This window comes from Peromyscus eremicus, chromosome 6 (assembly GCF_949786415.1).
Source record: "Peromyscus eremicus chromosome 6, PerEre_H2_v1, whole genome shotgun sequence".
Taxonomy (NCBI): domain Eukaryota; kingdom Metazoa; phylum Chordata; class Mammalia; order Rodentia; family Cricetidae; genus Peromyscus; species Peromyscus eremicus.
The window spans coordinates 94,305,990-94,333,957 of record NC_081421.1 but is presented as its reverse complement, the minus strand read 5'-3'; the positions used below and the strand labels follow the sequence as shown (position 1 = coordinate 94,333,957).

General features: G+C 40.4%; 1 protein-coding gene and 2 non-coding genes across 3 annotated transcripts in view; all 3 read right to left on the bottom strand.

The window, feature by feature from the left end:
- Pde5a (phosphodiesterase 5A) overlaps nt 1–27,968 on the bottom strand; it is a 139,973-nt gene that overhangs the window by 81,499 nt on the left and 30,506 nt on the right. Inside the window, exons 3-6 of the mRNA XM_059266189.1 lie at nt 27,304–27,393; nt 13,779–13,850; nt 11,777–11,866; nt 2,716–2,853 (exon numbers count right to left, since the gene is read on the bottom strand). Coding sequence (XP_059122172.1) covers nt 2,716–2,853; nt 11,777–11,866; nt 13,779–13,850; nt 27,304–27,393 — 390 coding nt within the window. The remainder of the gene's footprint in view (nt 1–2,715; nt 2,854–11,776; nt 11,867–13,778; nt 13,851–27,303; nt 27,394–27,968) is intronic.
- Nucleotides 18,297–18,369, bottom strand: Trnak-cuu (transfer RNA lysine (anticodon CUU)). The gene has a single exon. It is a non-coding gene; the product is annotated as a tRNA-Lys (tRNA).
- Nucleotides 18,449–18,521, bottom strand: Trnak-cuu (transfer RNA lysine (anticodon CUU)). The gene has a single exon. It is a non-coding gene; the product is annotated as a tRNA-Lys (tRNA).

Genomic DNA, 27,968 nt, shown 5'->3' with positions numbered 1-27,968 from the left:
TGAAAACAGAATGGCCAGTGTTGGAACATTGGACAAGGCAATGAAAAGCACGTGACACGCGCACACGCTGTGCAACACTGACGACACCAGAGTTTGAACACATCCTCCATATTCCTGACCAAATGGATCCAAACACAAAATTCACAGCATCCTCAAAGACGCTTCCTATTACTAAAGGCTCACACCATGTGTCATTTTACTTTAGAGAGCTTTGTGAGCACACACTTCTACTGCTAGTAAATCCCAGGTCTTCTCTTTGTGGATATGTTCATGTGTGTTCATGTGTGTTCGTGTGTGTGTGTGTGTGTGTGTGTGTGTGTGTGTGCATGTGTGTTCATGAGTGTGTATGTGCAAGTGAGTGCATTGATGTGCTTGTATGTTCATGAGTATGTGTGTATGTGTGCATGTGCGTTTGAGTGTGTATGAGTTTGCGTGTGTGTGATCACGAGCGTGCCTATGTGCATTCATGTGCATGTGTGTTCATGAGTGTTTGTATACGCCAGTTTGTGTGTTCATGTGTACATATGTTCATATGCATGTGTACTTGTGTGTGTGTGTGCGTGTGTGTGTGTGTGTGTGTGAGAGAGAGAGAGACAGAGAGAGAGAGACAGAGAGAGACAGAGAATGTGTGTAGGCCAGAAGACATCTTCTGGTGTCCTCCTCAGGAATGTTGGAATGTTGTCAATCTCCTTTAACTTGGTGCTCACTGGCTGGACTGACTGACTCACTGGCTGGACTGACTGACTGAGTGACTCTAAGGATCCCCCTGTCTCTGCCCCCAAGCACTGGATTACAAGCTTGCACCAACGTGCTGGCAGAGCTTTGTGGCTTCTGCTGTCACATTCGGGTCGTTATGCTTTCAAGGCAAGAGCTTTGCTGGCTCAGCTATTTCCCCAGCCCAAAGAATTCTTTCCGAAAGAGCTATACCATTCCGAAATATTTTACAAGAGCAATAAGATGATTGTGAAGACTTAGTGATATCAGGAAATAGTTCTATATTACATCACAAAACAAAATTCTTATTGCTCCATGATGCACTTACAACTGAATGAAGAGAAGTTGGAAGGAAACACAAACATAAGGCAGTAAAAGGATAATCTGGGAGTGGAAGAGCTGAATACATATTGAAGGGCTTACATTTTTAATTTCACTCATGTTGAAGGAGTTTTAACCACAAAAACTGTAATATCATCTCAACTAATTTCTTGCCTAAGCTTATCAATGTATATTTTCCAAAGAGAGCAGAGTATATTCTTAGCCATATGTTGAGCTGAGGGTCAAACCACACTAATCTAAACCAGTCTGTTACCTCAATAGATATTAACTGTTAAAAATTCCATTGAGTGTTAATAAAGTGAGATTTAGGGTTTTTTTTTAGTTTTTTGTTTGTTTGTTTGTTTGTTTGTTTTTTGTTTTTTGAGACTCTGTGTAGCTTTGCGCCTCTCCTGGAACTCACTTGGTAGCCCAGGCTGGCCTCGAACTCACAGAGATCCGCCTGGCTCTGCCTCCCGAGTGCTGGGATTAAAGGCGTGTGCCACCACTGCCCGGCGGTTTTTTTTAAAAAAAAGGAATGCCTCTGTACTTAAATGCTAAAGAGAAGGCCACAGAAGGAGAATGATAAATTGGCATACTGAATTAATGAATTCTGACCTGAACTTTAAAAAGCTAGCAACTATTTTATAATCATTTTATATTGAACTATAACAACACAAATATGAAGTAGTAGCTCTCCAAGAAAATGCTGATTATTATTTTGGTACAGTGAATTTTTATTTGATAAAGTAACTACTAATAAGAATTTTATACTAATCAGTGCACCCATTCTAACACACACAATAATTCAAAGGATAATGAATTGTCTTAATATCTAAGCAATTAAAAATTTTAATAACTGAATGTCTTTTATTATTCTACCTCTGTCAGAAATGTCAACTCTAATTTCATGAATGAATTATAACTAACCTATTCAAGTGACAGTACTATTCCTTTTTCCTAATAACCTTAGACTAGAGGAAAAAATGCCACCACCATAAGGAATATTCCACTGGGTCATACAGTAAGGAGCGGTAAAATCTGCATAAAGAAAACTGTGGCAGACCAGTGCTCTGACTCCCAGGCAAACACAAGGCAGAAACGCCACATAGCATTCCAGTGTAAGTAACCAGCCCTATGAGAGTGCTCCAGCTCTCTCGCCAGGAAAAGCTTCCTAATGCTTGCTATACATCAATGGACTGAAACCTGTGAATTAGACCAGTGACTCATTTCCTACTGTTGGTAAATGATGTAGGACCTACAATACCTTAAGTTCCACCCAACACCCACCTAGACCTTCTGGTTTCTAAATAATTTCTAGTAAGAAAGAAAATTTTATACTCAACCCATTCAGAATGGAAGTCTATCTGTTTTGGTACCGGGGCACCATAGTTCTTGGCGGTTTCGTCAGCACACTGCTGACTAAGTAACAAGGTGTTTCTCCATTAAGAGAGAGCAGCCACCAGCAGGGGCAGCACACAGACATCCATGGTCAGCGAAGGGCATTGAAGGCCACTGACACCCTCACCTCCACTCCACTTCAAAAACACTTCACCATTGTATTGGCTTTGCATAAATATTCATATACAGTTGGAGTTGGGGTGGGTTCTAAGGCAAAATAAAGCAGAAAGTGTTTTCAAGAAAATATTTCCATCTTGCAAAAAGCAGTCACACTCTACTCACAGAGCAGTCTTCATCCACGATGAATATGGTGCACTTCTGCACCTGCATGAAGGAGATAATAGTGGCAGCTATTTTCTGCAGAATTACTTCTAATGACTGCTGCTCTTCGAAAATTAAGCTAGCAAGGTCGAGCAATACCTAGATGAGAAAAGGTGACAGCTTACAATGTAGTTATGTGTAGAATAAAGTTACAACAGGTTAAAGGTTGTTTATGAGCAAGGTCCCACTGCAGTATTAAATCCGTGGCTGTGGAGCTAATACAATTCTGCACGGGTCATTAGTATAGTCAGTATAGTAGAAAAATTATAGGTGCTTAGGCTAATGTAATCAGTTCCTAATTCTTCAGGATGTTAAACAAAAACCTCAGAGGTAAGACTCACCAACAGATTAAAAGACATGGAAGACAGAATAACAGGTCTTATAGACAAGGCAGAAGAAATGAATAGCTCAGAGAAAGAAGATGTTAACTCAAAAACAAACAAACAAACAAAAAACAAGCACAAAACATCCATGAATCATGAATTCTGGGACACTATGAAAAGAACAAGTCTACAAATAATAGGTATAGAGGGAAGAGAAGAAACCCATGTCAAAGGCACAGTAAATATTTTTAACAAAAATCAAGTCCCTCAATTTTAAGAAAGAGATGCCTATCAAGGCAAAAGAAGCATATAGAACACCAATTATACAGAACCAAAAAAAAAAAAAACCTACAACACACAATAATCAAAATACTAAACATACAGAACAAAGAAAAGATACTCATACCTGAAGGAAAAAGACCAAGTCACCTATAAAGTCAGGCCCATTACTGGAGACTCTGAGAGGCAGCATGGCCTTGACAGAAGTATACTCCAAAAGACCACAGATGCCAGCCCACACTACTAAACCCAGCAAAACTATCAATCACAATTAATGAAGAAAGAAAAACATTTCATGATTAAAAGCAATTTCTGTCCACCAACCCAGCTCTATAGAAGATACTGAAAGGGAAACTTCAGTTTGAAGAGGAGATTAACTGTACTGAAGAAGACACATGCAACAACAAAACAATAGGAATTAATAATTTCACACTAATAACTCTCAATATCAAAGGTCTTAATTTCCCAATTAAAAAATACAGATTAACAGATTGGATAAGAAAACAAAATTCATCTTTCTATTGCATCCAAGAAACACAACTCACCAACAAGGTCAGATATCGCCTCAGGGTGAAAACATAGAAAAAGGTTTTCCAAGCAAACAGAACTATGGAGCAAACAGGTGTAGACATTTTACTATCTGACAAAATAGACTTCAAACCAATACTAATCAGAAGAGATAAGGAAGGACATTAAAAACTTATTAAAGAAAAATACACAAAAAAAATTGTATTTCTCTTTTTTTCATTTTCTTTTTTTGTTGTTGTTGTTTTGGTTTTTTGTTGTTTGTTTTTTGTTTTTTGAGACAGGGTTTCTCCGTGTAGTTTTGGTGCCTGTCCTGGATCTCGCTCTGTAGACTCACAGAGATCCACCTGGCTCCTCCTCCCGAGTGCTGGTATTAAAGGCATGCACCACCACTGCCCGGCACAGAAATTGTATTTCCAAACTTTCATGTACCAAACACAAAGGCATCCAAGTTCATAAAAGAAACATAACTACAACCAAAATTCATATATTGACCTTAACAAATGATAGTTGGTGACTTCAGTACATCATTTGCACCAATAAACAGGTCACTGAGACACAAACTAAACAGAAAAACTCTGGATTTAAATAGCATCATAGATCAAATATACCTAACACATCTATAGAACATTCCAACCAAACGATGAAGAATAGACTTTCTTTTCAGTTGCCAACAGAACTTTCTTCAAAATTGGTAACACATTAAAACAAACTAAATCTCAACAGATACACACAAACTAAAATAACATTGTGTTGGACTGAATGAGAATGGCCCCCGTGGGCTCATATATTTGGATGTCTAGCCCCTAGTCGGTCAACTTTTTAGGGAAAGATTAGAAGGTGTGGCCCTATTGAGGAAGGATGGCCTTGTTTGAGGAGGTATGTCACTGGGGGTGGGCTTTGATGTTTCAAAAGCACATGCCAGGCCCAGTCTCTTTCTCCCCTCCCTCCCTCCTTCCTCCCTCCCTCCCTCCCTCCCTCCCTCCCTCCCTCCCTCCCTGCTGCCTGCAGACAGGACAGGGTGTACTGTTCTATTCTCAGTTACTTTCCTGAAGCATGCCTATCTGTCTTCCACCATGCTCCCTGCCATAATTATAATAGACTAACCCTCTGAAGCTGTAAACGAGCCCCTAATTAAATGTTTTCTTTTGCAAGAGTTTTATAAGGTTATGATGTCTCTTCACAGCACTAGAACAGTAACTAAGACAAATGACCTGCATCTTCTCTGACCCATGGATTAAAGCTAGCTATCAACAATAGGAGAAATGGCAGAAAGTCTACAAACTCGTGGAAGCTGAACAACTCAATACAGAATGAAAACTGGATCAAGGCAGAAATCAAGAAGGAAATTTAAAACTTTTTTAGAATTGAAATGAAAATGAAATAGAATTGAAAATGAAAACACAACATACCCAAACCTATGGGACACAATGAAGGCAGTTCTGAGGGGCCAGTTCACAGCACTAACTGCCTATATTTTTTAAAAAGAGAGAAATCTCACATTAAACATACTTGAAAACTCTAGAAAAAAACAAGAAAAAATAACACCCAAAGAGAAAAAGATTCATGGCAAAAACCAATGAAGAACACGACAAAGATCTATGAAACAGAGTTGATTCTTTGAGAAAATTTACAAGATTCACAATCTTTAGCCAAATTAACCAAAGGACAGAGATATACCCAAATAATAAAATTAGAGATGAAAAGGGATATTACAACTGACATTGAGGAAAAACAGAGAATCATAGGACTATAGAAACTATATACACTATAGAAATCTGTATTCCAAACTGGAAAATGGATGAATTCCTTGATGTATATGTCCTACCAAAGTTAAATCAAGATGAAATAAATAATTTAAAGAGATTCATAATCCCAAGTGAAACAGAAACAGTAATTTAAAAATCTCCTGACTGAAAAAGCCCAGGGCCAGATGGGTTCAGAGCAGAATTCTACCAGACCATCAAAGAAGAACTAACACCAACATTCCTCAAATTATTCTGAAAAATGCAAACTGCAGGAACATTACCTAACTCTTTTTACAAAGCCACTATTTCCATGATACCAAAACCATGTAAGACCCAAGAAAAGAAAGAGAGAGAGAGAGAGAGAGAGAGAGAGAGAGAGAGGGAATTACAGGTCAATATCCCTTATGGACATACATGAAAAATTCTCATTAAAATACTTGCAAATTGAATTCAAGAGCACATCAAAAGATTATCTATCATGATAAAGTTGCCTTTATTACAGGGATACAGGACTGGTTCAGCATATGTCAGTCAATAAAGTCATCCACAACAAAAATGGACTCAAGGACAGACACCACATGATCATTTCAATTGATGCAGAAAAGGCCTTTTATACAACATCCCTTCATAATAAAAATCTCAATGAGACTAGGGATACAAGGGACATAATATAATAAAAGAAATTTAGAGCAAACCCACAGCCAAATTATCATAAAACGGAGAAAACTCAAAGCATTTCCATTAAAATCAGGAACAAGGCGAAGTCCACTTTCTTCATTTCTATTCAATATGGTACTTAAAGTCTTAGCAAAAATAAAACTGAAGGAGATCAAGAGGATGCAAGTAGAAAAGGAAGAAGTCAAAGTATTCTTATCTCCAGATGGTATGATTTTATGCATAAAAGACCCCCAAAGACTTCACCAGGAGACTTCTACAGCTGATAAACACCTTCAGCAAAGTAGCAGGACACAAAACTAGCACACAAAAATCAGAAGCCTTCCTATAAACAAATGGCAAACACACTGATAAAGTAATAATAAAACAATACCTTCCACAATAGCTAAAAAAACAAATGCCTTGGAATAACTTCAAACAAGGAAAAAAACTTTAAAACACTGAAGAAAGAAATTGAAGAAAACATAAGAGAATGGAAATATCTCATAGGTTTATGGATTGGTAGGATTAATATTATGAAAACGTCCATCTTACCAAAAGCAATCTACAGATCCAATGCAATTCCCACCAAAATTCCAACACAATTCTTCACAGAAATTGGAGGAAAAAAATCTTCAACTTCATGAAGAAACACACACAGAGAGAAAAGCAAAATGAAACAGGATAACTAATAATAAAAGTATAATAATAATAAAAGAATAATAAAAGTATCACCATTTCAGATTTCTAGGTGTACTACAGAGCGATAATAATGAAAACAGCATGGTATTGGCATAAAAACAGACTTATTGGTTAATGGAATAAAATTGAAGACCCAGACATAATTCCACACACCAGTGTCACCTGATGTCTTACAAAGAAACTAAAATTACACAATGGAGAAAGAGCAGAATCTTCAACAAATGGTGCTAGTCAACCTGGGTAGCTACATGTAGGAAAATTAATAGATCCATAGATCCATACTTAAAATCACACTGTACAAAACTCAACGTCAAATGGATCAAGGACCTCAACATAAGACCAGATACCCTGAATCTGATGGAAGAAGAAATGGGGAATAAGCTTAAACTCACTGGCACAAGAAAGAACTTGCTGAACAGCACACAGCTAGTCAAGGTACTAAGACCAACAATTAATAAATGGGACTTCAGGAAACTGAAACGCTTCCCCACAGCAAAAGACAGCACCATTCAAACATAAGTGGCAGCCTACAGAATGAGAAAATCTTTACTAAATATATCTGGCAGAGGGTTAGTCTCTAGAAAATATATAGAACTGAAAGAATTGAACATTATGAAAACAACCCAATTTAAAAATGGGCTAGAGACTATATAGAGACACATGAGAGCACAGGATGTGGGGCAAGGGAAACACTTATTCATTGCTGCTTGAACTAAAACTGAGACCACCGCTATGGAAATCAGTGTGTCAATTGCTCAAAAAGCTGAAATTCCATCCACCACAAGACCCAGCTCTACTGCTTTTGAGTATATACCCAAAGGACTCTAAATCTTACTACAGGGACACTTGCTCTTCCATATTCATAGGTATTCTATTTGTTATAGACAGAAATTGGAAACAGCCTTGATTCCATCAACTATGAATAGATGATGAAAATGCTGTACATTTATTTACACAGTGGAATGTTATTCAGCTGTTAAGAAAATGCAGTCATGAAATTTGCAGATAAATGGATAGAGCTAGAAACAGCCATCCTAGGGGAGATAACACAGACTCCCCCCCCCCCCAACAAAAACAAATATTACATGGTTTCTTTTATATATGAATGATAGCTTTTAAGCTTTACATATGTATATTTCTATCCAAATAACTGGAGGGTAGGTAGCTAGTAAGAGATCAAGGGGGCATAGGGGATCTTCCAAGGAAGGGGAAATAGAAATTAGTGTTATAAAGAGATAAAGAGGAAACCAGACTAGGAGGATTAAATGGTGAAGAGGAATGTGAGGGCAAGATAAAGGAGGAATGGGGAATGAAGAATAACTAACATTAATAGCCCTCTGAACTACCATATGGAAACCTACTTCCATAGAAGTTTCCTAAGTAAAATATATGAAAGGAAACTAAATGGATTCACTGTATAATGGGGAGAGAATGCCCCAACTAGACATCTTATGCCACCAAATAAAACCTCCAATGTTAGAAATGGGTTGCATCCTGTTGAGTCATTACAGAAAGGGCCCCATTAGACTCCCCTGTGAATTAAAGACTATTTCCAAGGCTATTGGTTATGTTAGTGAAGTCCTGTTGCTGATGATACAACTTACATATAGAACACGGAAATTGAAATTGAGCTGGTGCCCAAATAAAATCTTCACTCCTACTGACTAGCATTTATGGTTCTGAAGGGTACTTTGTATGCTAACAGAGAAGGAAAGTAAGCATCAATATAACCCAACTACAAACTTTGAGACCTACAACAGTGACCTGACTGTAAGATATAGTGTAATAGTGGCACAAATGTTATGGGAGTAACCAATCACTTTATAAGTTGGAACTTATTCTGACACTGCTAAAGTGGCCAAGAATATGAGACTAAATAGACCACAGGCCCTAGAGGGAACCTACTACTATTATTTTGCTAAATGAAGATAGCAATAAAGTGATTCTTAGTGACATATTCCCACACCCATAGATCAGTACATCACTGAACCTTTATCAAACAGGCTTCTTCTTGCAGTAGGTAGTAATTAACACAGAGATCCACAAGTGGACAATGTGCCGAGAATGAGAGACTTGGGAGCACTCAGCTGTAAATGAGATGTCTTTTTAAAACCCCTCCCTTTAAGGCCCAGGAATCTATTCAGAAGAGGAGGCAAAAAGATGGCAAGATGCAAGGTGTTGGACAACTCCACAAAGACACAGCCTTCCAGACACAACAGGATTGAAACTCACAGAATGTGACAGCGCACACAAGACCATCACTAGTTCAAATCAGACAAAATCCAAGCACAGAGAAGGGGAAGTAGCCCCAGAGTTCTAACCAAGAAGTTATTTGATACCTGCTGAGGAAGGGAAAAAGCCATTTTCTCTAATGGGGTGTCCCTGGGTATATAAATCACACTTCAAGGCAGGCCCAATGCCCAGAAAGACCTGGCCAATACAAAATAAAGTTCTTGGGGGGTGCTTTTCATTTTTGTTTTTGTTTTTAAAAGAGAAGAGGGAGGAAAAGGGGAAGACAGGGAGGAAGAGAGAGAGAGAGAGAGAGAGAGAGAGAGAGAGAGAGAGAGAGAAAGACAGAGAGAGAGAGACAGAGAGAGAGAGACAGAGAGAGAGAGACAGAGAGAGACAGAGACAGAGAGAGACAGAGAGAGACAGAGAGAGAGAGAGAGAGAGAGAGAGAGAGAGAGAGAGAGAGAGAGAGAGAGAGAGAGGGAGAGAAAGAACATGAAATTGGGTAGTTAGAAAGATGAGAAAGGTCTGGGGGAGTACAGGAGGGGAAAAATATGATCCAAATATAGTTTGTGAAAAAAAATTTAAGTTCCCTTTGAGTCTTTCTAGGTATTATCCTTTGCTTCTGGATGGCACGGAAATCTTTCCAGAATCTCACAGAGAATTTCCATGATGAGGGACAGAAAGAATTTTTCTCCAGAAGGTTTACTGCATGAGGCATCATTCTAACTGAGGTTGGGAAGAATGGGATTCAGTGGAGTAGACGGGGGAGGGAAATATCAGAGAAGAAGGAAAGTGAATTATGGGAGCATCCAGCATGAAAAGACCAACAGGGAGACAAGCGTACTTCATGAGCAGAGGCAAGCCCACAAAGCTTTGTGCTTCTAAACAGCGTGGACAGTGATATAGTATATGGGGGACGTGGTGTTATTTCAGCTGCATTTGTAAGATTAAAGACGGAATTGAAATGTGGTGAGATAAGAGGAGGAAATTCGGAAAATTCCAGTTTAAGACAGCTGCATAACTAATATTTTATCAGCATTGGGCTTTTCTTTCTTTCTTTCTTTTGGTGCTAGGAATTGAACTTAGGGCTTCACCCATGGTAGTCAAGTGGCCCACCATTGAGATATAGTCCCAGACATAGCATTAATTCTGAAAAAAGAAAGCAGAGTATGGAGAAGGTTGTGATTTAAAACGTTATAAAAATGATTACACAGAGCCGGGCGGTGGTGGCCCACGCCTTTAATCCCAGCACTTGGGAGGCAGAGCCAGGCGGATCTCTGTGAGTTCGAGGCCAGCCTGGGCTACCAAGTGAGTTCCAGGAAAGGCGCAAAGCTACACAGAGAAACCCTGTCTCAAAAAACCAAAAAAAAAAAAAAAAAAGATTACACAGAACCAAAGGTTTGCTTAAGTCTCCAGTCTTAACCAGACTACCTGACATACAGACATGGTAAGAAAAAGAGACCTTGTGAAACTATCTTATAAAAACAATGACAAACATTACAAAATAATACATCAACATAATATAAAACATGGCACATGAAACACAAATGACATGTAAAATACATTACAGGTTGTATGTTTACATATAACAGATAATACACACGAAACATTCGTGAAGAGCCAAGCAGCAGAACATGAATGCTAGTCACAAGACAAAGCACAAGCCTTTAAATCAGAGAAACTCAGCTTTCCGGGTCACAGGTTCATACCAACTAGAGTGGTGGAGCAGGAAAATGAGTATTTTATACGTGCAAGGATTCACAAGGCTTACCTCATCAATACTGTTTCTTAAACATTCAGCTGATAACGTGCTGGAACAAAACAGGGCTTAAGGAAACAAGAAGCTGAGAGATCCAGAAAAGAGAATTTCTCTGAGAGGAGCCTGAAGGAAAGCTCCGTGCTGCTGTATGTACAGGCACAGAGCGGGTAGTTTAGGGTGACAGGAAACAGGGAAGTCCTGAATTGGAACATCTTAGGAAAAGAAGAACCCTAGAAAGTGTGTGAGAGTTATGAGCAGGACACGAGACTACATTAGAGCAAACAGTCTAAGAAACGAAAGGAGGAATTAAGAAATGTGGGAGAAAACTCAAAGTTATACAGCAAAAGCAATACAGATATGTATACAGAGTAATTAAAAATTAGAATTAACAGAAACATCATGGCTATAGAACAATATGTATATTAGCAACTTCGGCAATAAATAAGGAAAAAAAAAATCCAGATAGCAGGTTTAAGAAGACTGGGAAAGACGCAAGGGAGACCAAAGATGTTAAGATGGTCCTTGGGAAACTGTGGGATGGAGTGATGGCCACAATTGGACAGCAGCAACTCGGAGCTTTATTTAATGACACAACGTCTCTCAAAGACCACTGTCTAACAGGGATGGAGCTTTCGAACACGGAAAATGGAAAAGGAAATAACTATTGGAGACAAACAGCTAACACGGTTACAAAATCAAGTCGTATGAACTGAATTTCAACTGTGCACATTCACGACTCAGAGAAAAACTTAACTGTCTTTACAAACGAGCTTCGTGCTCTCTTTAGAAATCACACGTACCTGATTTCTTTTGTTCTCCAGCAGTGACGTTTCATAGAGCTGAGCATTGTGAAGGACAATACCACAAAATGCCAAATAGGCAGCGAAGTCCTAGAACAGAGACGACAACAGCCAGGTTGGAACTGCCTGCAAAACTGTCTAGAAACAGTGCCTGAAACATAAAAGTACTTGCAGTTGAAGTAAATGTTAGATACCAAAATGTAGGCACCTGTTATGAATAAAATTAGGAATTCATTGCAAACCGATGGGTAGCTAAATGGCACAACTAGCCGATGACTGGGTGTTCAGTCTTCTTTATGTTATATGAAGAGGAGGAAAGGAATTGAGATGGTGATATTGCACAAAATTGCAGTTTTTCTCTGTACAAGATTTGGTGTAGACTGTACATGACACTAAGACTCAAGCCTATGAGGAACCAAATAAATAGGTTATAACTTATTACTGAAGCAAATGAAAACTCACATATTTAAAAGAATATTGTCCATAACAAGTTAAGTGTTATGTAAGGTTGCAGATACTAGTTTAAACACATTTTTTTTAAGATTTATTTATTTTACATATGAGTGCTCTATCTGCACGCATGACTTTATGCCAGCAGAGAGCATTAGATTCCACTATAGATAGTTGTGAGCCACCATGTGGGTCCTGGGAATTTAACTCAGGACCTCTGGGAGAGCAGCTAGTGCTCTTAACTGCTGAGTCATCTCTCCAGCCCCCAAATACATTCTTTTTAATATGAATCTAGAATCCTTATAATGCTGCAATAGGGCGATGTGCTCACAGTTAAATTAATAATTAAAGCAGTCATTAAATGGCATGATTTATCCATACCTGTGGATAGATTTTGTCAAGATGGGACACAGTCTAAATATTTATTAAGGGCAGTTTTATTTTGGTGGACTACAAATAGTGGACATAAAGTTTATCTAATAATCATATTTTTGTATCAGGTATCCAGATGTAATTAATAGCACAGAGGTATACTACTCTGACTTTGAAAGTTACCTCTTATCAATTAAAGTTACCTCTAGATCAATTAAAACACGGGGGCTAACACATGTCAACACCGCTGCGTCACAGGAACAAAACCAACTGTCTTGTTTGAATGTCTCCCAAGTTCAAAAGCACTTGGTAGCAACATGGCTTGGAGCGATGGAGAGGTAGTGGGCTATGACAAATGTACAATGCATATTCGGTAGGAGAAATCACAAGGCGCTGGAGAACAAAGGTGTAAGCAGGGAGAGCTGGGAAGGAATCTTGTCGATGTGGTGTGTGGAATGTATTCCGTAACAGTCGGATGGGAATGGTAAGGTAACACCAAATGCCGTTCTCCTGGAAGCTAAGTTCATATAACCCTTCCTGAACTTACACGTTGGCTGCCCTGTGCAAAGCTTATAAAACTAGGAAATTTGCTTTACCAGGAGGAAAATGTCAGTGTTCAGCCAGTGCAGGGTGCAGGGCTTAGAGCAACCCGGGTTTGTTTTCTCCTTGAGGATGGCCTTTTGTACAGCATTGATAGAAAGTACAAGGAGATCACTAAAGTACAGAGGGCCCTTTGTATGCGCCCAGCTAGAGGCAGGGCTTGCTGGTACCTCAGTGAAGAGAGAACTTGGGGTTCCTGCAACACTCAAGCACCCTCGAGTCAAATCAGTGATGTCATTGGCTGAAGAATTTCTTCTAAAACTCACATTTTTTCTCTTTTACTCCTAAAAAACGTGTTGTTGAGAATTTCAGAGGTGAGTACCGTATTTGCATCCTTCCCATCCCACCCTCTCATCTCCCCAGCTCCTCCCATGCCCCTGTCTTAAACTCACAACCCTTCTTCCTTAATTATTACTGGTGCACACACCCGCACACTCAACCCCCCTACACACACAAATTCACATCATCTTTAAGCATAACTTTTTTTTAAGCAACCATTTCAGCAATGCCTATCTCCAGAGGTCATGTGCTATAAAGAGAATGTGTCTTTCTAAGCCGGCATCATGCCAAACTCAGGTACCTTTTCATCCTTTTCAGTGAATGTCCCACCATTTCCTGACTTCTTGTTGATGGCCTGGGCCACACCAACAACCTAGGATAAGAAGATAAAAGCGTACATGTTTTTCCATTAGCTTCAATTCCTCAGAGTGAATGTGTTTACAGGGGATAACAGCTGTTTAAAAGCACAAAGCTGAAATGCTAAAACAAAACCCAAGTCCAGTCTTTTATTCTTAATAAGGGTAGTAATATTCCTAACTTCCTGGAGCCCAAACCACCTGGGACTCTGGGACTTTACCTTGCATCCAGATTAAACTAGCTGGTAATTATGTTTTAAGTAAATATTTTGCATAATTTTCAAGTTCAAAAAATTAGGAAAAAATCCTGTATATTTCCAATAAAATATATAGTTAAACAAACATTTTACATTGATTTTGAATATTTCTAAAAGGCTAGGTGCTCACTTATTAAAAAGGAAGCCAGGCCCAGTGGCCAGTTACAGAGGAATTCAGGAGAATCATTAGTACACAAGAATTTCTCATGCAGGAATGTAGCTCAGCTTCTTTTGAAACTTCTGGCCTTGAAAATTATTTGACCTTCAACAGAATTATTTTTGGGAAAAGAAGTTATTAAAAAACCAAAACAGGAATTAACAGGCGAAGCCTACTTTCACATAGGTCAGAAGGAATTTGAAAGATAAACTGTACTTAAGTTGGCCAAGCTAAACTTGGCCCGTATGCCTTGAGTTCCACAAAAGGTTAAGAAAGACTTGAAGAAACCTCTCATCTGTCGGCTCGGGGGGCCATTAGTCCCGTCCAGATCTAGCTTCAGGTTGAGAAATTACTTCGCATTTATAACAACTTACAACTTACTTCAGCTTCCTCTTAATATGAGTTCTATCATTTCCTTCTTTTCCCAATTTAGTACCGTCAAAATAAACTCTTTCTCCCTAAGTGCTCACACTTTAGGAAACGTAGCCTTTAATTCTGAGTGGAAGGTTCATCTTTCTTTGTCCAGCTCACTCTACGTTCCCTACCTACGAGAAATGATAGAAAACTCTCCCTTAGGAGAACAGAGTAGAAAAGGGAAATCCACTCTCAGGGGATGCAGTTTTCTGATACTCCCAACACTCTTTTTCCTCTCCTTCTTTATTAAATCATAAAAGGATAATATGCTTTTTAAAAAAGAGAATTATTCATTTATCCTAACTGCCTTTCTTGCCCTGGATTCGACTCACCCTGGCTTTCACAGGCTCCTTGTATACTCTTCATGTTTCTAGATGCTCTATTGTTAAGTTTTGTCCAGGTCAAGCACGTCTGGTTTGTAGCTAGGCATTTTCACTCGAAACAGTAACGATGAGAACAACCTGAGCAGCGTGGGGGCCTGACATGGAGCAGTAGAAATCTAACCCAATTTTAAGTACTCACTCATTCATTTGTTCCAAAAGTGCTAAACAGCCTACTAAAAATCAAATAACAAAGACAGAAGAAAAGGCTACCCGGAAGAAGCTAAGAATTCGGTGGGCAAAGTATGATCCACGCAGAGCCAGTAGGCTGTGTGATGAGTTTTATGGTGCAGTTGCCCCATATTGAGGGCACAGTGGAGGGCACCTCTCAGAAAGGACAGTATGTTCACTCAAAAACACACAGCTATTTAAAAACTGACCCCAAGTCAAATTACAGTAACCTTTTAGACCATCAGTATATTACCATAGATTGATAGTGAGATAAGTCAACACTGAAGTCTTAAATAAAACCAGCTGTACAACTCTGAAATTAAGAGTTACCAAAACCATATTGTCATTTGATTAGGTTGTTGGAGTTCCCTGAAAATGAAGGCAAACTCAGGCGAGGCCATTTGGTTCTCTGAGTTCCCGGGCTATCAACTATAGGAACTTTAAGCTGGTCAGCGGGCTATACAGTGGGTGCCTGTCAATGACTGGGACAACCAGGGAGACCTACAAGAGGAGATGGGTGGGTCAGGGAACATCAATTCCCACTAGAACTGCAGACTCAAAATACTGCTGGCTCCCCAGAGTTCCCGGTGGCTTCCATTTTAGTATCAGAGCACTTGGAACAAGGCTTCTTCAGACACAGAATGGTCCCTGGGGCTCTCTTTATTAAAACCTGTGTCCCAATTTTTCTCTCTCCTTCTCCCTCCTCTTTCCTTATTCTCTCTCTCTCTCTCTCTCTCTCTCTCTCTCTCTCTCTCTCTCTCGTTTCTTGATTGAGGTGGGGGTCTCTCTCAGTCTGTAACCTAGGACACCTTTGACCTTGGAGCAATCCTCCTGCCTCTACCTCTCATATGCCGAGCTTGCTGGCATGAGTCTCTACACCTTCCCTTTCAACTTAAGTTTTAGTTTATGGTTTTACACTAGGGGTATTTATTTATAAATACGCATTATTTATTACTGTGAGATTAAAAGTTTTTTTCTGCTTAAAATATCGTTGAAGCTATACTATATATATGAAACCCCTTTATTCGTTTTTTTTTTTTCCCCTTTCTTTCTTTAGAAACCAGGGTCTGCTGCTCATCCCTGAAGCTCCTAATTTGGACTGTAAGTTCACCCTCAGCCTCCTGTTTTTCAGCGAGTTGCATGGCATTGGGGTGAGAATCTGAACGTGCTGCCTGTGTGTGGTACAGGCTCCTGTCTCCTGGGTCACAGCTTAAGCGGAGGGCAAGCTCCACCACTGTTTGCCTTGGCTGCTGATGGAGATGAGCTCAGCTTATGGGTAGAATTTCACGGACAAGCCTTTTCACAGGGTTCACGTTAGGCCCACTCGCCTCCTGCCTGCGGCATGGACTCTCCTCTGGTTCACAGATGCCATTCTCACACGCTCCACACGGAATCTCAGACACTGTCGGCCCATTTGGCTTTTGGAAGCTTGCTTTCCTTACCTTGGGTTCCTCGCTTGGCTTCAGGTATCTGCTGGTTTCCCTTTTCTTTAAATTCACTTGTATAGTTTAAACCTTGCTTTTAGTAGCCTTTGCCCTTGGACCAGTGTGCAGAATGCTAGGATTTTTACATCAATTTTGTCTTCGGAAGTCAGCCTGATGAGCTTCAAAACCTACTTTGTGTCCCCTGATGCCAAACATTTGCTATGCAGTTATCTCCCAGAAAGAATTAATTCCAGGTCCCTTGCTGTTCAGATGCCAAAATCAAAGAATGCTAATCTGCCTCATATATAAAATGACACAGAGTTTGCATAAACATACATATATCCCCCACCTCCTTTAAATCACTCCTAGAGTACTTATAATGCATGATATATCATATGCTATTTTAGTAGTTGCTATATCGCACTATTTAGGGAAAAACAAAGAAAAGGATTGCATACATTCCAAACAAACCAATTTTTCTCAAATATTTTTATCTCAAGTTGGATAAATCCATGGAAGCAGAACACACAGTTATAGAAGGCCAACTATATTTAATTTCTTCTAATGGTAAAGAAAGATATGTACTGAGACAATTTCATACAATGAGGTATTCCAACAAGAAATTACTCATCCATTCTACTAACAAATGATTTTTCCACTACTCATCCTGTGGACTTAGATGAGAAGCTGATTTGTGGGTTTTGTTTCAGTTAGGATGACTATCTGAGTATAATATTTACATTAAAAATCAGGCAAGCGAGAGCTGGAGAGACTGCTCAGCAGCTAAGAGCATGGGGCTGTCCTTTCAGAGGACACAATTTTGATTCCCAGCTCCCACATGGCAGCTCACAACCGTCTGTAACTCCAGTCTCAGGAGATTCAACACCCGCTTTTGAACTCTGCAGGCATCCGCTGGTACACAGACAGATATGCAGGCAAAACACCATACACATAAAAACAATTTTTTTTAAAATAAGCAAGCAGCTACATGCCATAGCACATATCTGTACCCCCAGGACTAGGAAGGCAAAGACAGGAGATCTGCTAAGATTTCAAGGCCAACCTGTGTTACATAGTGAGTTCCGGGTCTGGCAGGTATATGCAAGATCATATCTCAAAAATAAATAAATAAATAAATAAATAAATAAATAAATAAATAAATAAATAAATGAAATCCCCACCAAAACCGAACCAACCAAACACCAGGCATTTCTCTCATGAGACTACTAGACCAGGAAAAAGAAAAAAAAAGTGTGTATGTGTGCTGTGGGATAGTCTGTATGTCAAATGTGTTGCTGATTAGTCAATAAATAAAACACTGATTGGCCATTGGCTAGGCAGGAAGTGTAGGCGGGAGAAGGAGGAGAATAAAGCTGGGAAGTGGAAGGCTGAGTCAGAGAGACACTGCCAGCCGCCACGATGAGAAACAGCGTGTGAAGATGCCGGTAAGCCACGAGCCACGTGGCAAGGTATAGATTAATGGAAATTGATTAATTTAAGTTGTAGGAACAGTTAGCAGGAAGTCTGCCATGGCCATACAGTTTGTAACCAATATAAGTCTCTATGTTTACTGTGTCGGGTCTGAGTGGCTGTGGGACTGGCAGGTGAGAGAGATTTGCCTTGACTGTGGGTCAGGCAGGAAAACTTTAGCTACAAATGGCGCCCAACGTGGGGCTTGAACCCACGACCCTGAGATTAAGAGTCTCATGCTCTACCGACTGAGCTAGCCGGGTCTGAGTGGCTGTGGGACTGGCAGGTGAGGGAGATTTGTCCTGACTGTGGGTCAGGCAGGAAAACTTTAGCTACAAATGGCGCCCAACGTGGGGCTTGAACCCACGACCCTGAGATTAAGAGTCTCATGCTCTACCGACTGAGCTAGCCGGGTCTGAGTGGCTGTGGGACTGGCAGGTGAGAGAGACTTGTCCTGACTGTGGGTCAGGCAGGAAAACTTTAGCTACATATGTGTATTTCTTCTTCCTTCAGATGGACGACAATCTAAAAACAACATGGAATAAAACTGCAGGCTACAAGTAGAGAGTTGGGACTATAGCTCAGTGATAGATGGTCTGTATACCACGAACAAGGCACTTGGTTCAGCTCTCGGTGTTGCAGGGACAAAAGAGAGAAAAGGTACAATGTTTATCTATAGTCACAGAGATAATCAAAGACAAAAAGACATCAGCAGTCTGAATTTCAACAGTCCAGAGCAAAAACAGCAGCATCCTTTGCCTTCCTTGTGTGGCTATAAAGGTGTTCCCTCCAGTCTGCTACAGATAGCCCATTGAACAAATTAGTCCATTTTTCTTTAGATGAAGTCGTTACTTTGTAGGGTTTACTTTGTTGTTGTTCGGTTTTTGAGACAAAGTCTCTCAGTATGTTTTATAGCCTAGGCTGGCCTAGAACTTATTATGTAGCCAAGGCTGGCCTGGAAATGTTGATTCTCTAGCCTCCTCTGATATTCCAAGCATGAACTGTATTATATACAGCTTTTATTGCGAATATATGTTCAGACTTCCGATTTGAGAGTCAAAGCCCTACAGATGTCAGATTCATTACTGGGAAGCCCATTTGCTTGCTGCCTAACTGGGGCCCTACGCTATGTTTTCAAGCAGAGAGGAGCCTCTATTGCACTGGCACTCCCACAGCATAAACAGATATCATGTCCCTACAGGGTTGAGTGTTCTTTAGAAATGCCTTGAGTCTCTCTGGGTGAGCAATGTGAAATGTGACAGCTGGCTGTTCCGGAGACGACCCATCATTGTCACAGACAGCAACCTCTTATTCAGTAAGTGGCTACTCCCAGACAGACATTTACTAAGGTCACATATCAATCTCAATACATCACCCTGTTTCAATTTCCAATGGATGCTCCACATGGAGTCAAAACACAAAGGAGGAAGGGAAACCATTGCAAATCCTGACATTCCTCCCTCCTGGCCATATAAGGCCTCATGTAAGATAGTCTAACCTGAGCCAAAAGCCACATCACCCCCAAGAAACTAGAACACAGAAACATAATGTAAATACAACAACAATAATATCCAGTAACACATAAACTCTTGGAGAGTTCACCCCAGTGTTCTTTTCAAAATTTCATTTACTCTATAAATTAATGGGTTTCTTTGGAGCTGGAACATTTATTCCCAGTCCAAAGGGAGAAATAAGCACATGATAAAGTTTTCCCATGAATAAAAAGAACAGTGAGGGCATTAGTTAGTTTTCTTGTAAATACCCAACAAGAAGTAGCACAAGGGGACAGAGGTAATTGATGAATTGTGATGTGGAAATGTAAGCAAACATAAACCCTTTCCTCCCCAACTTGCTTTTGGTAATGCTGTTTCATCACAGTACTAGAAAATCTAACTAAGACACATCTATTTCTCTTGAAATTCAGCCTCTAAGGCTAATTTTCTCTTTACGGTAGAGAAGAAAGTAGATTATTAGATATTAAAATGTAGTTGGATTTTAAAAAGGAACATGAGTTGTGAAAGTTGACAAAGCACTTTCCCTATGTAACTTTAGTTCTTAGATGAATATAGACGTTGGCACACATATCTGTTGAGAGTTGTAATTTCATTGATAATTACTTAAAGAATTTATGGAAAACATCAAAATATATCAAGGGGTCTAATTATGCAGTGTTGGGCCAAATGTTACACAAAGAAATTGTTTATTCATATCTGCAATTGGTTCCAGATCCACCACTAAGAGCTACATAAAACTCATCACAATTAAATTTATAAATGATCTGTAAAATTAAAAATGCAATACTCTCCAACAAGCATTTGAGTGGTTACAGAATGAACCAATGAAGTTAAATCTTCTGTTGAATGGAGGACAGCATGAAGCAAATTTTCTAAGCATTACAAATGAGATATCATTTGGGTCACAGAAAGCAATGTTAAATGAATCCTCAAGTCTGCATTGTTTCTACACTTTCTTTTCACTCTGGATCCATGGTGTAGATGCAAACAGTTCACCTATTAGACTATTTTCCATCTGCTATTCTTAGGAAATGTCCCTACCCTCCTTGGGAAAGTGGTTAACGTCCTTTGTAAAAGAGTACTTGTTTATTATTTAAGTGCTAATGTGGAAAAGCGAAGGATCTTCACCATCACAGAGTCCAGTCCAGAACAAATAGAAACTGCTCCGAGCACTTCTATTTTGTTTCTAAAACAAACCTACAAGAAAGAGCACCGTGGGGGAATCAGCTCAGGGAACAATCTAAAAGGTTTTCAAAGCTAGCCAGCTCTTTAAGACTAAAATAGACTTAGACCAACCGACAGTCCACTAATAAACTTTGCTGGTTCTTGTAATTACATTTTCCTAAGAATTGAAGAGTTATAGGCATACCACTGTAACATTTTATTTGAACCAAATTTCTTGGTCAAATTGGAGAAAGTCTGCCTTGTTAAGACAGGCATAGACCACAGGATGGATCTTCTGTCTGTGCCTTCAGGATGGAACAGGCACCGATACGCAGATCGTGAGAGCAGGTGTTTCCTGCTGTCCTAAGGCTGTGGGCAAAGACACAGATGAACACAGCAGCAGCCTCTCAGCCTTGCTCTGCCAGGTCTCAGTCAGGTGAGTGCTGGACCCATGTAACATCCACCTCATACAGATATTCTGCTTCTGGTGCACAAGCCCTCACAACCCAAAAGGAAAAATTAAAAAGCAAGTATTTTGCTTGCTTCTTGAAAATTTATTTTTATTATTGTTGTTGTTATTTGTTTTTTTGAGATAAGGTCTCTCTAGGTAACCCAGGCTAGTCTTGAACTGATAATCCTCCTGTCTCCACTTCCAGAATGCTGGACTTAGAGATGTGCACCACCACAGTTCAGTTTCCCATTTACTTTTCATGTCTCTGCTCCTTAGGCCAGGATCTGCATATTTCAACGACTCAACCACTGAATGGGAAAAAAAAGAAGAAATAAAAAGGAAAGGAAAGGACATGACTGCTCCTAGGTATGGTAGAGGAGAAGGTTTATTGTAGATAAAAGGGAGAGCATGGCCAGAGGCAGAGACATCTGGGAGAGTCCAGAGTGGACAAGACCCTGAGCCATGTGAGGAGAGGGGGAGGGGGGACCAGGTGCAGCAGCCAGGAGGCCCAAAAGAGCTGAAAAAGATCAGATAACCAAAATGGTCGATTATATAGGAAGGACAGCTGGGGTGAAGACAGCCCAGCCCTGGGGCTGGAGAAATTTAGTTGGAGGAGGGGCATGCCAGCCAGGAGGGCCCTGTAACAGGTAGGGTCTGAACAACCAGAGAGAACCTGGTGGCCGGTGTCTGCCTTGGTATGTTAGAAGGCACCTCAGCCATTTGCCCCACTTTGAAACCTAACAACCATCGTCTGTGAAACAAAGACTGGGCGTTAGAGAAAATACATGAGAACATTTTAAAATAATCCCGCATAGGTCAAAAAGTTTAAATTCTACAAAGCACTTACTTTTGCATATTGTGGTTTGAATTACACGTCTTCATGCCTTATTTTGTGACTCGGGCATGCATTAAGTGGCTTTAATTCATCTAAGTATTTATCTCACAGAAACTGGCGGGTGCTCTTTTTCAGCATTTGCCGGATTTGATAACGTCCTGCCTGCTGTCCCCTACTCACCCCTCCCCACAGGAACGACAGACAAAACAGCAGTAAGTCCAAGTGATGAGTCTCTCAGTGAGAGTTGGTATCTAGGTTCGGTCCCTATAAATACGTTTCTAGCATGTTACAAGGAAAAGTACTCCAGGGAAGGGCACTGTCTCAGAAATAGGCCATCTGGTCCAGTGGCAGCTAAATTCTCTGTACTTCTTTACTAAACATAAGAGAATTCTGTCTGCTTACATAAATAACTAACGCAAGTGACTAAAATAAAACCGTCTCAAGTGCCTTTGCCTGAAAAAATCCAGAATGAAATGTGAATGAAATTTAATAGCAGGCCTGAAAAGCAGACTTGCATTTCTTTCTTCAGTTTGCTTTGTTGGCATATCTTGGTTGCTCTCGGGGGCACATTGGCCCAGCTCAGGGCAAAACCTTCTCGTAACTCTTCTGTCCCTGGTGAAAACTTGCCCGTGCGTGCGTTCCTCTTTGGACATCTGAGAATGCGTCTCTCTGCCTCTGCCTTCCTTCCTTGTTGCATATTTTGAAAGGACTCTCTGCATTAAGTGACGTCACGCTGAGGAGCCTCTGGAAGACAAGCAGGTCTTCTGGCTATGCCCACATTCCCATCCCGTCCCTTCCCAGGCAAAGTAAAGGATATTTCAGTGGAGAGAGAGTCCATCAATAGCAGAATTTCAGGGAGTCTCTTTCCCACACTGTGACTGCACAGTCCAAGGGCGTGCTTGTGGATGTTGGTTTGCGAGTTTCTAGTTATGTGACTTTGACCAAGACCCCTAAATGGTCCAGTCTTGGTGTCCTCATCGTTTAACAGGGACTAAGGTGGCTGCTTCCTGGGGTGTTATGAAAATGACAGGCCCCTAGAAGCATCCCCACAGTATTTACTCCAGAAATACCACGCATGGCAACTGTTTTCTACACCTAAGACAATTACCCCCAAGTCCTGTTCCACACCGCTCAACCACTCTCATACACAACCTGGACAGCTCTTTTGATTGATTTTTTTTTTTTTTTTTGGCCGTTCATTTGCCTCTGGCTAATAGCTCTTTGACCCTTCTGAAATACAATATTTTAGCTTCCTCAAGCTTCACTAGTTTTGTTTTGTTTTTGTAACCCATTGACCCCTATCTTAAGAGGAAATAAGGAGAAGAGGGAGGAATGCAAAAACTTATTCTCTGCGCTGTACAAGTAGCCGCGATCCCGGCTTCTGAAATGATATCGCTATATCCATTACATCAGTGGATTATAACGTAATATAATATTATACTATATAATTACAACATTATTGAAAAGAACTACTGAAAATTTCAATTTGCTGAAATATCTCACAAGAAAAGAGCCTGGGGCTGGCAAGATAGCTCAGCAAGTAAAGGTGCTTGCCGCTAACCCTAAAGACATGAGTTCAATTCCTGGGGCCCACATGGTGAAAGGAGAGAACCAACTCTTAAAAGCTACCTTCTGTCTCCATGTGTATATTTGTACACTCATATGCATGCATGTACACATAGATAGATAGATAGATAGATAGATAGATAGATAGATAGATAGATAGATAGATAAATGGGAAACTCACATGCATGCATGTACACACAGATAGATAGATAGATAGATAGATAGATAGATAGATAGATAGATAGATAGATAGATAGATAGATAGATAGATAGATAGATAGATAAATGGGAAAGAGACAATTTTCAGGATTTTAATGAATCCTAAAAGTCTTCCAGAATTTCCTGGCCTGTGGCAGAGCACAGACTTCAGTATGTAATACACAACTGCTCCATTCATGCAGCTGCCAGAACTAGTTCCCTTGAAAAACTTCTGTCACTGCAAAGTATAAAATATTTTATAAACAAGAGATAAACAGTAATTCAATGACCATGGCTCTTTTCTGGTAAATAACTAGAATGGGTGATAGCGTAATCCGAACAATTTAAACAAAAACAAGGCAAATCCTTTCTGCCTCAATTACAGGACAAAAGAACAGAAAGCCATTTCTCTTTTAAAGTTCCCAGTTAGAGGCTAGCAAACAGATTGACACAGTCCAGGGCTATCCCACTGTCATTCCAGCCCAGTCGGCTGATCCAAGGTGGTTAGTGACAGCCTCTGGCTTCTCTCTCATTCCTTCTCATTCCATTACTGTTGCTTAGCCGTGTTCCTTCTAAAAGCACTAGCTGGTGTCTCCTGACCGGTTCCACAATGTCACAAAGCATGCCCGGTGAGGGCGCAGCTCTGGAGGTGGGTCTTTTATTACCCCCACTCTGCAGAGAAGGAAAGTGAAGGGAAAGGGATTAACCCGGATTAGTCATTCAGGAAGCAATAAGACAGGCTTCAAGCTCAGAGCAAACAATCTTTACAATTATCCCTGAAAGCCTCACTGGGCCTGTAAATTTTCATGTAAAGTTTTTTTGAAAGACTTCTGGTATGTTAGTAAGCGCGAGGCTGCCTCTACCCGATGTGATAAAGGAGAAAAGAAATATTTAAAAAAAAAATTCTTTCACACTGTTCAAGGAAGGAGAAGAGCTTTGGGAATCCACAAAGGCGATGATAGAAAAACATGGAGAAAAAGATTGAGAACTGCACCAAAAAGCAAACCACCTCAGGCAGCTCCAGCCAGGCTCCCTGGTAGCGGAGGCAGCCGACGCCTCATCGGGAAGGTGAATAGAGACAGGCAGTCGTGGCCTCGGGGACAAGCCACAGCCTGGCAAACCCCAAACCAGCTGTGGATTTTGGTCAAGCAGTGGTTCCTCCTCCTGCAGAAGGATCAGCAGTGGAGAGGAGTAGAGAAGGCCAGAGATAACTATTCTGCCACTCCAAGTGACTCAGAGGGCCGTGGCCAGGCACACCCTAACAGAGAACCTGTCATTTAAAACTTAGCTACCTTAAGGGCCTGACAAGGAATCACCACAAGTCTGAGAGCTTCAACGTAACTGGCAATTGTCCAAACTGAGAAACCCTCTAGGAATCAATAATGGAGCGGGTAGAGGGAGAGACAAGAAGAAAAGGAGCACTTAGCAGGGGACTTGCCTCAGGCAGCCAAGTGCTGGGCAACGGTAGTCCCAACATAGCTTTGGGGAGAGGCAGGGTCATTAACTGAGGCCAGCTGGTTATTCTACCTGCATCCACTTAGCTCCCTTCGATGCCGTGGATTCTGAGAACTCCAAAACCCCAGGCATCTTCTTGACGTTCAGTTACATTCCTCCAGTAGAAGGACAAGTAACAAGCACACACCTCAGTACTACGGCTGCTTCTCACATTCATTCTGGAGACACACCCTAACTAGGGTGTGCGTGATATGAGAAGTCTTAGGAAGCTAGGAGAACTGGCCAAGCCCACATATTGAAAAGCTAAGTATGCCTATAAGAGGAAATGAAGGGATGTTATTAAAATGAAGACAGGTCTGGTTGACATCAGACCCTTGTTGGATACAAATTCAATGCTAGGATAAACCCTAAGAAAGGCACGAGTTTACATTCTGCTGTCCCACTGCCCATGCAGACAATTCTGTGCTATGCATTTGAGGTTAAGACTAATGAACACAAGCACAAGGTTTATGGGAACATATGGTGGGCTTTGAAAACACATTGGCACCTGGAAACTCTATGGACCTTGCAGTGGTTTGGATCAGACATGTCTCCCATAGGCTCGGTCCCCAGTTGGTAGTATTATTACTTGTGGAGGCTCTCGGGAGGTCAAGCATGTCAGTGGAGGCAGTCGCTACAGTTCATAGCCTTGCCCTGCTTTCTGGATCACTTTCTCTGCTTTGTGCTTGAGTTTGAAGATGTGATCTCTTGGCTCCCCACTCTGGCTGCCATGCCCCTCCCCCATTGTAGACTCTCCCTCTGGTAACACAAACCAAAATAAAACTTCTTCCTCACGTTATCCTTGGTCAAGATAGCAACAGAAAACAGTTAATGCAGATGTTATGGTTTACCTAGTGTTAAAGGTTAATTTTATGTATCAACCTCTTTTAGTGAACCCAGACAACAGGTACAACCATTTCTGGGTGCATCTGTCAGAGTGTCTCAGGAAGGAATAGCACCTGAATCAACATGAAGAACATTCCTCACCTACCATGCATGTGGGCACTACCAATGCATGTGGGCGCTGACCAATCCACTCAGGGTCTGGGCAGACCAGACAGGCAGAGGCCGAGGCAAATTGCCCTCACTCCTCAAGCTGAGCTGTCCATCTCCCAACTCCATACATCAGAACTCTGGGCCCTAAGGCCTTTGGATTTGATCCTACATATAAGGGGGCTTCTATAAGCCCCCAAGGTTTTAGGCCTTCGGTCTCACAGTGAATTATACCACCCCCTGTAATAGGTCTCTGGGTTAATGAAGGAAGATGATTGGTTTCTCGGCCTCCAATTCCCATAATAAATCTCAGCTCTGTCTATAAGCATCCTATCGACTCTCTTTAAAACCATGACTCATTCAACCGGCAATCTTTCAAAATCCACTAGTTGGTTGCAATGTGACTTCAGATTTGAGAATGTCCAATCCGAACATTCAGTTTAATAGACAATCTACTGGTTTTTTTTTCATAGACGTGTGAAATGAAGAGGGAACAGAGAGCTAACAGAATCTAAATCTTCTAGCTAGGTGAAATACACAATATTTTCACACACCTGTTATAATTGTACATCTAAATATATGTCATTGAAATTAGCTACGATTTCTAGGCATTCAAAATTATAATGTAAACCCAAAGAAATCAACTGATAACCATAGCAACCAGATGATTATTTGTGAAATAAGCATTATTTAGACAATAACATACAATGTGAAATAAATCCATTAGAATTCCTATCCATTAGATAAGAAGTGAAATGTATACAATTTGTTTCCCAATTAATGGTCATGGGCCAGTTTCTAATCAGTATTCAACCCTGTAACTACAGTTAAAAAAAAACTCAAGCAGAACATTTAAGTATTTATATATTAACTTAAATGATAATTGTCACTATAGTGTTCAGAAATGTGCAGAGTAAAAAATAGTTTCAAATCAAAAAAATATTTAGAAGTGACCTTTTATAGGAAATGCAAAATGGCTTACCTCTTCTCTGTGGTTCTTAATTGGCATACAAAGAATACTTTGTGTCCTGTACCCTGTAATTTGGTCAACTTCTGCATTGAACCGAGGATCCTGGGAAGGAAAGAGAAATCCAATTTATTGGCCTACCTGTACAAAGATTGATTTGATTTTTCTCATACATTAGATTAGAGAAATCTAACCTTTGACTTTCCTTGTTACTATTGAGTAATGGTTTTGTCATTATGAAAGGCATCAAATCATGTAAGCCCCTAACATTTGACAAAGATAAATATAAGGGCTGTTCTGAGGTTCCAGTGTTTATGAAAACTAAGTGCCCCATCCCAAACCAAGATTTTATCAACTGTTCCAAACTAAATGGCATACAAATATTTAGAGAGTTTTATGGTTGAAGAAAAAGCAGCATCTTTGACCTCTGACGAAAATTGTCTGACTCCATCTGTCTAGTGTCTGCTGTTAACTGTGTCACTCACAGAAAAGCAGCTCTGTCCTAAAACCTTTCCAACAAATGACGTCATTTCCAGTGTAAGGGTTGTTCTACACATCCACAGTACCCTGTCAGGATAACAAAACAAAGAAAATTATGGAGAAGTGGAAAAGAAAAGGAGCCCCTCATCCTAGAGTCTGGCTAAAGCCTCTGGCCAGCTGGATGGAAACCTCCAATTCTA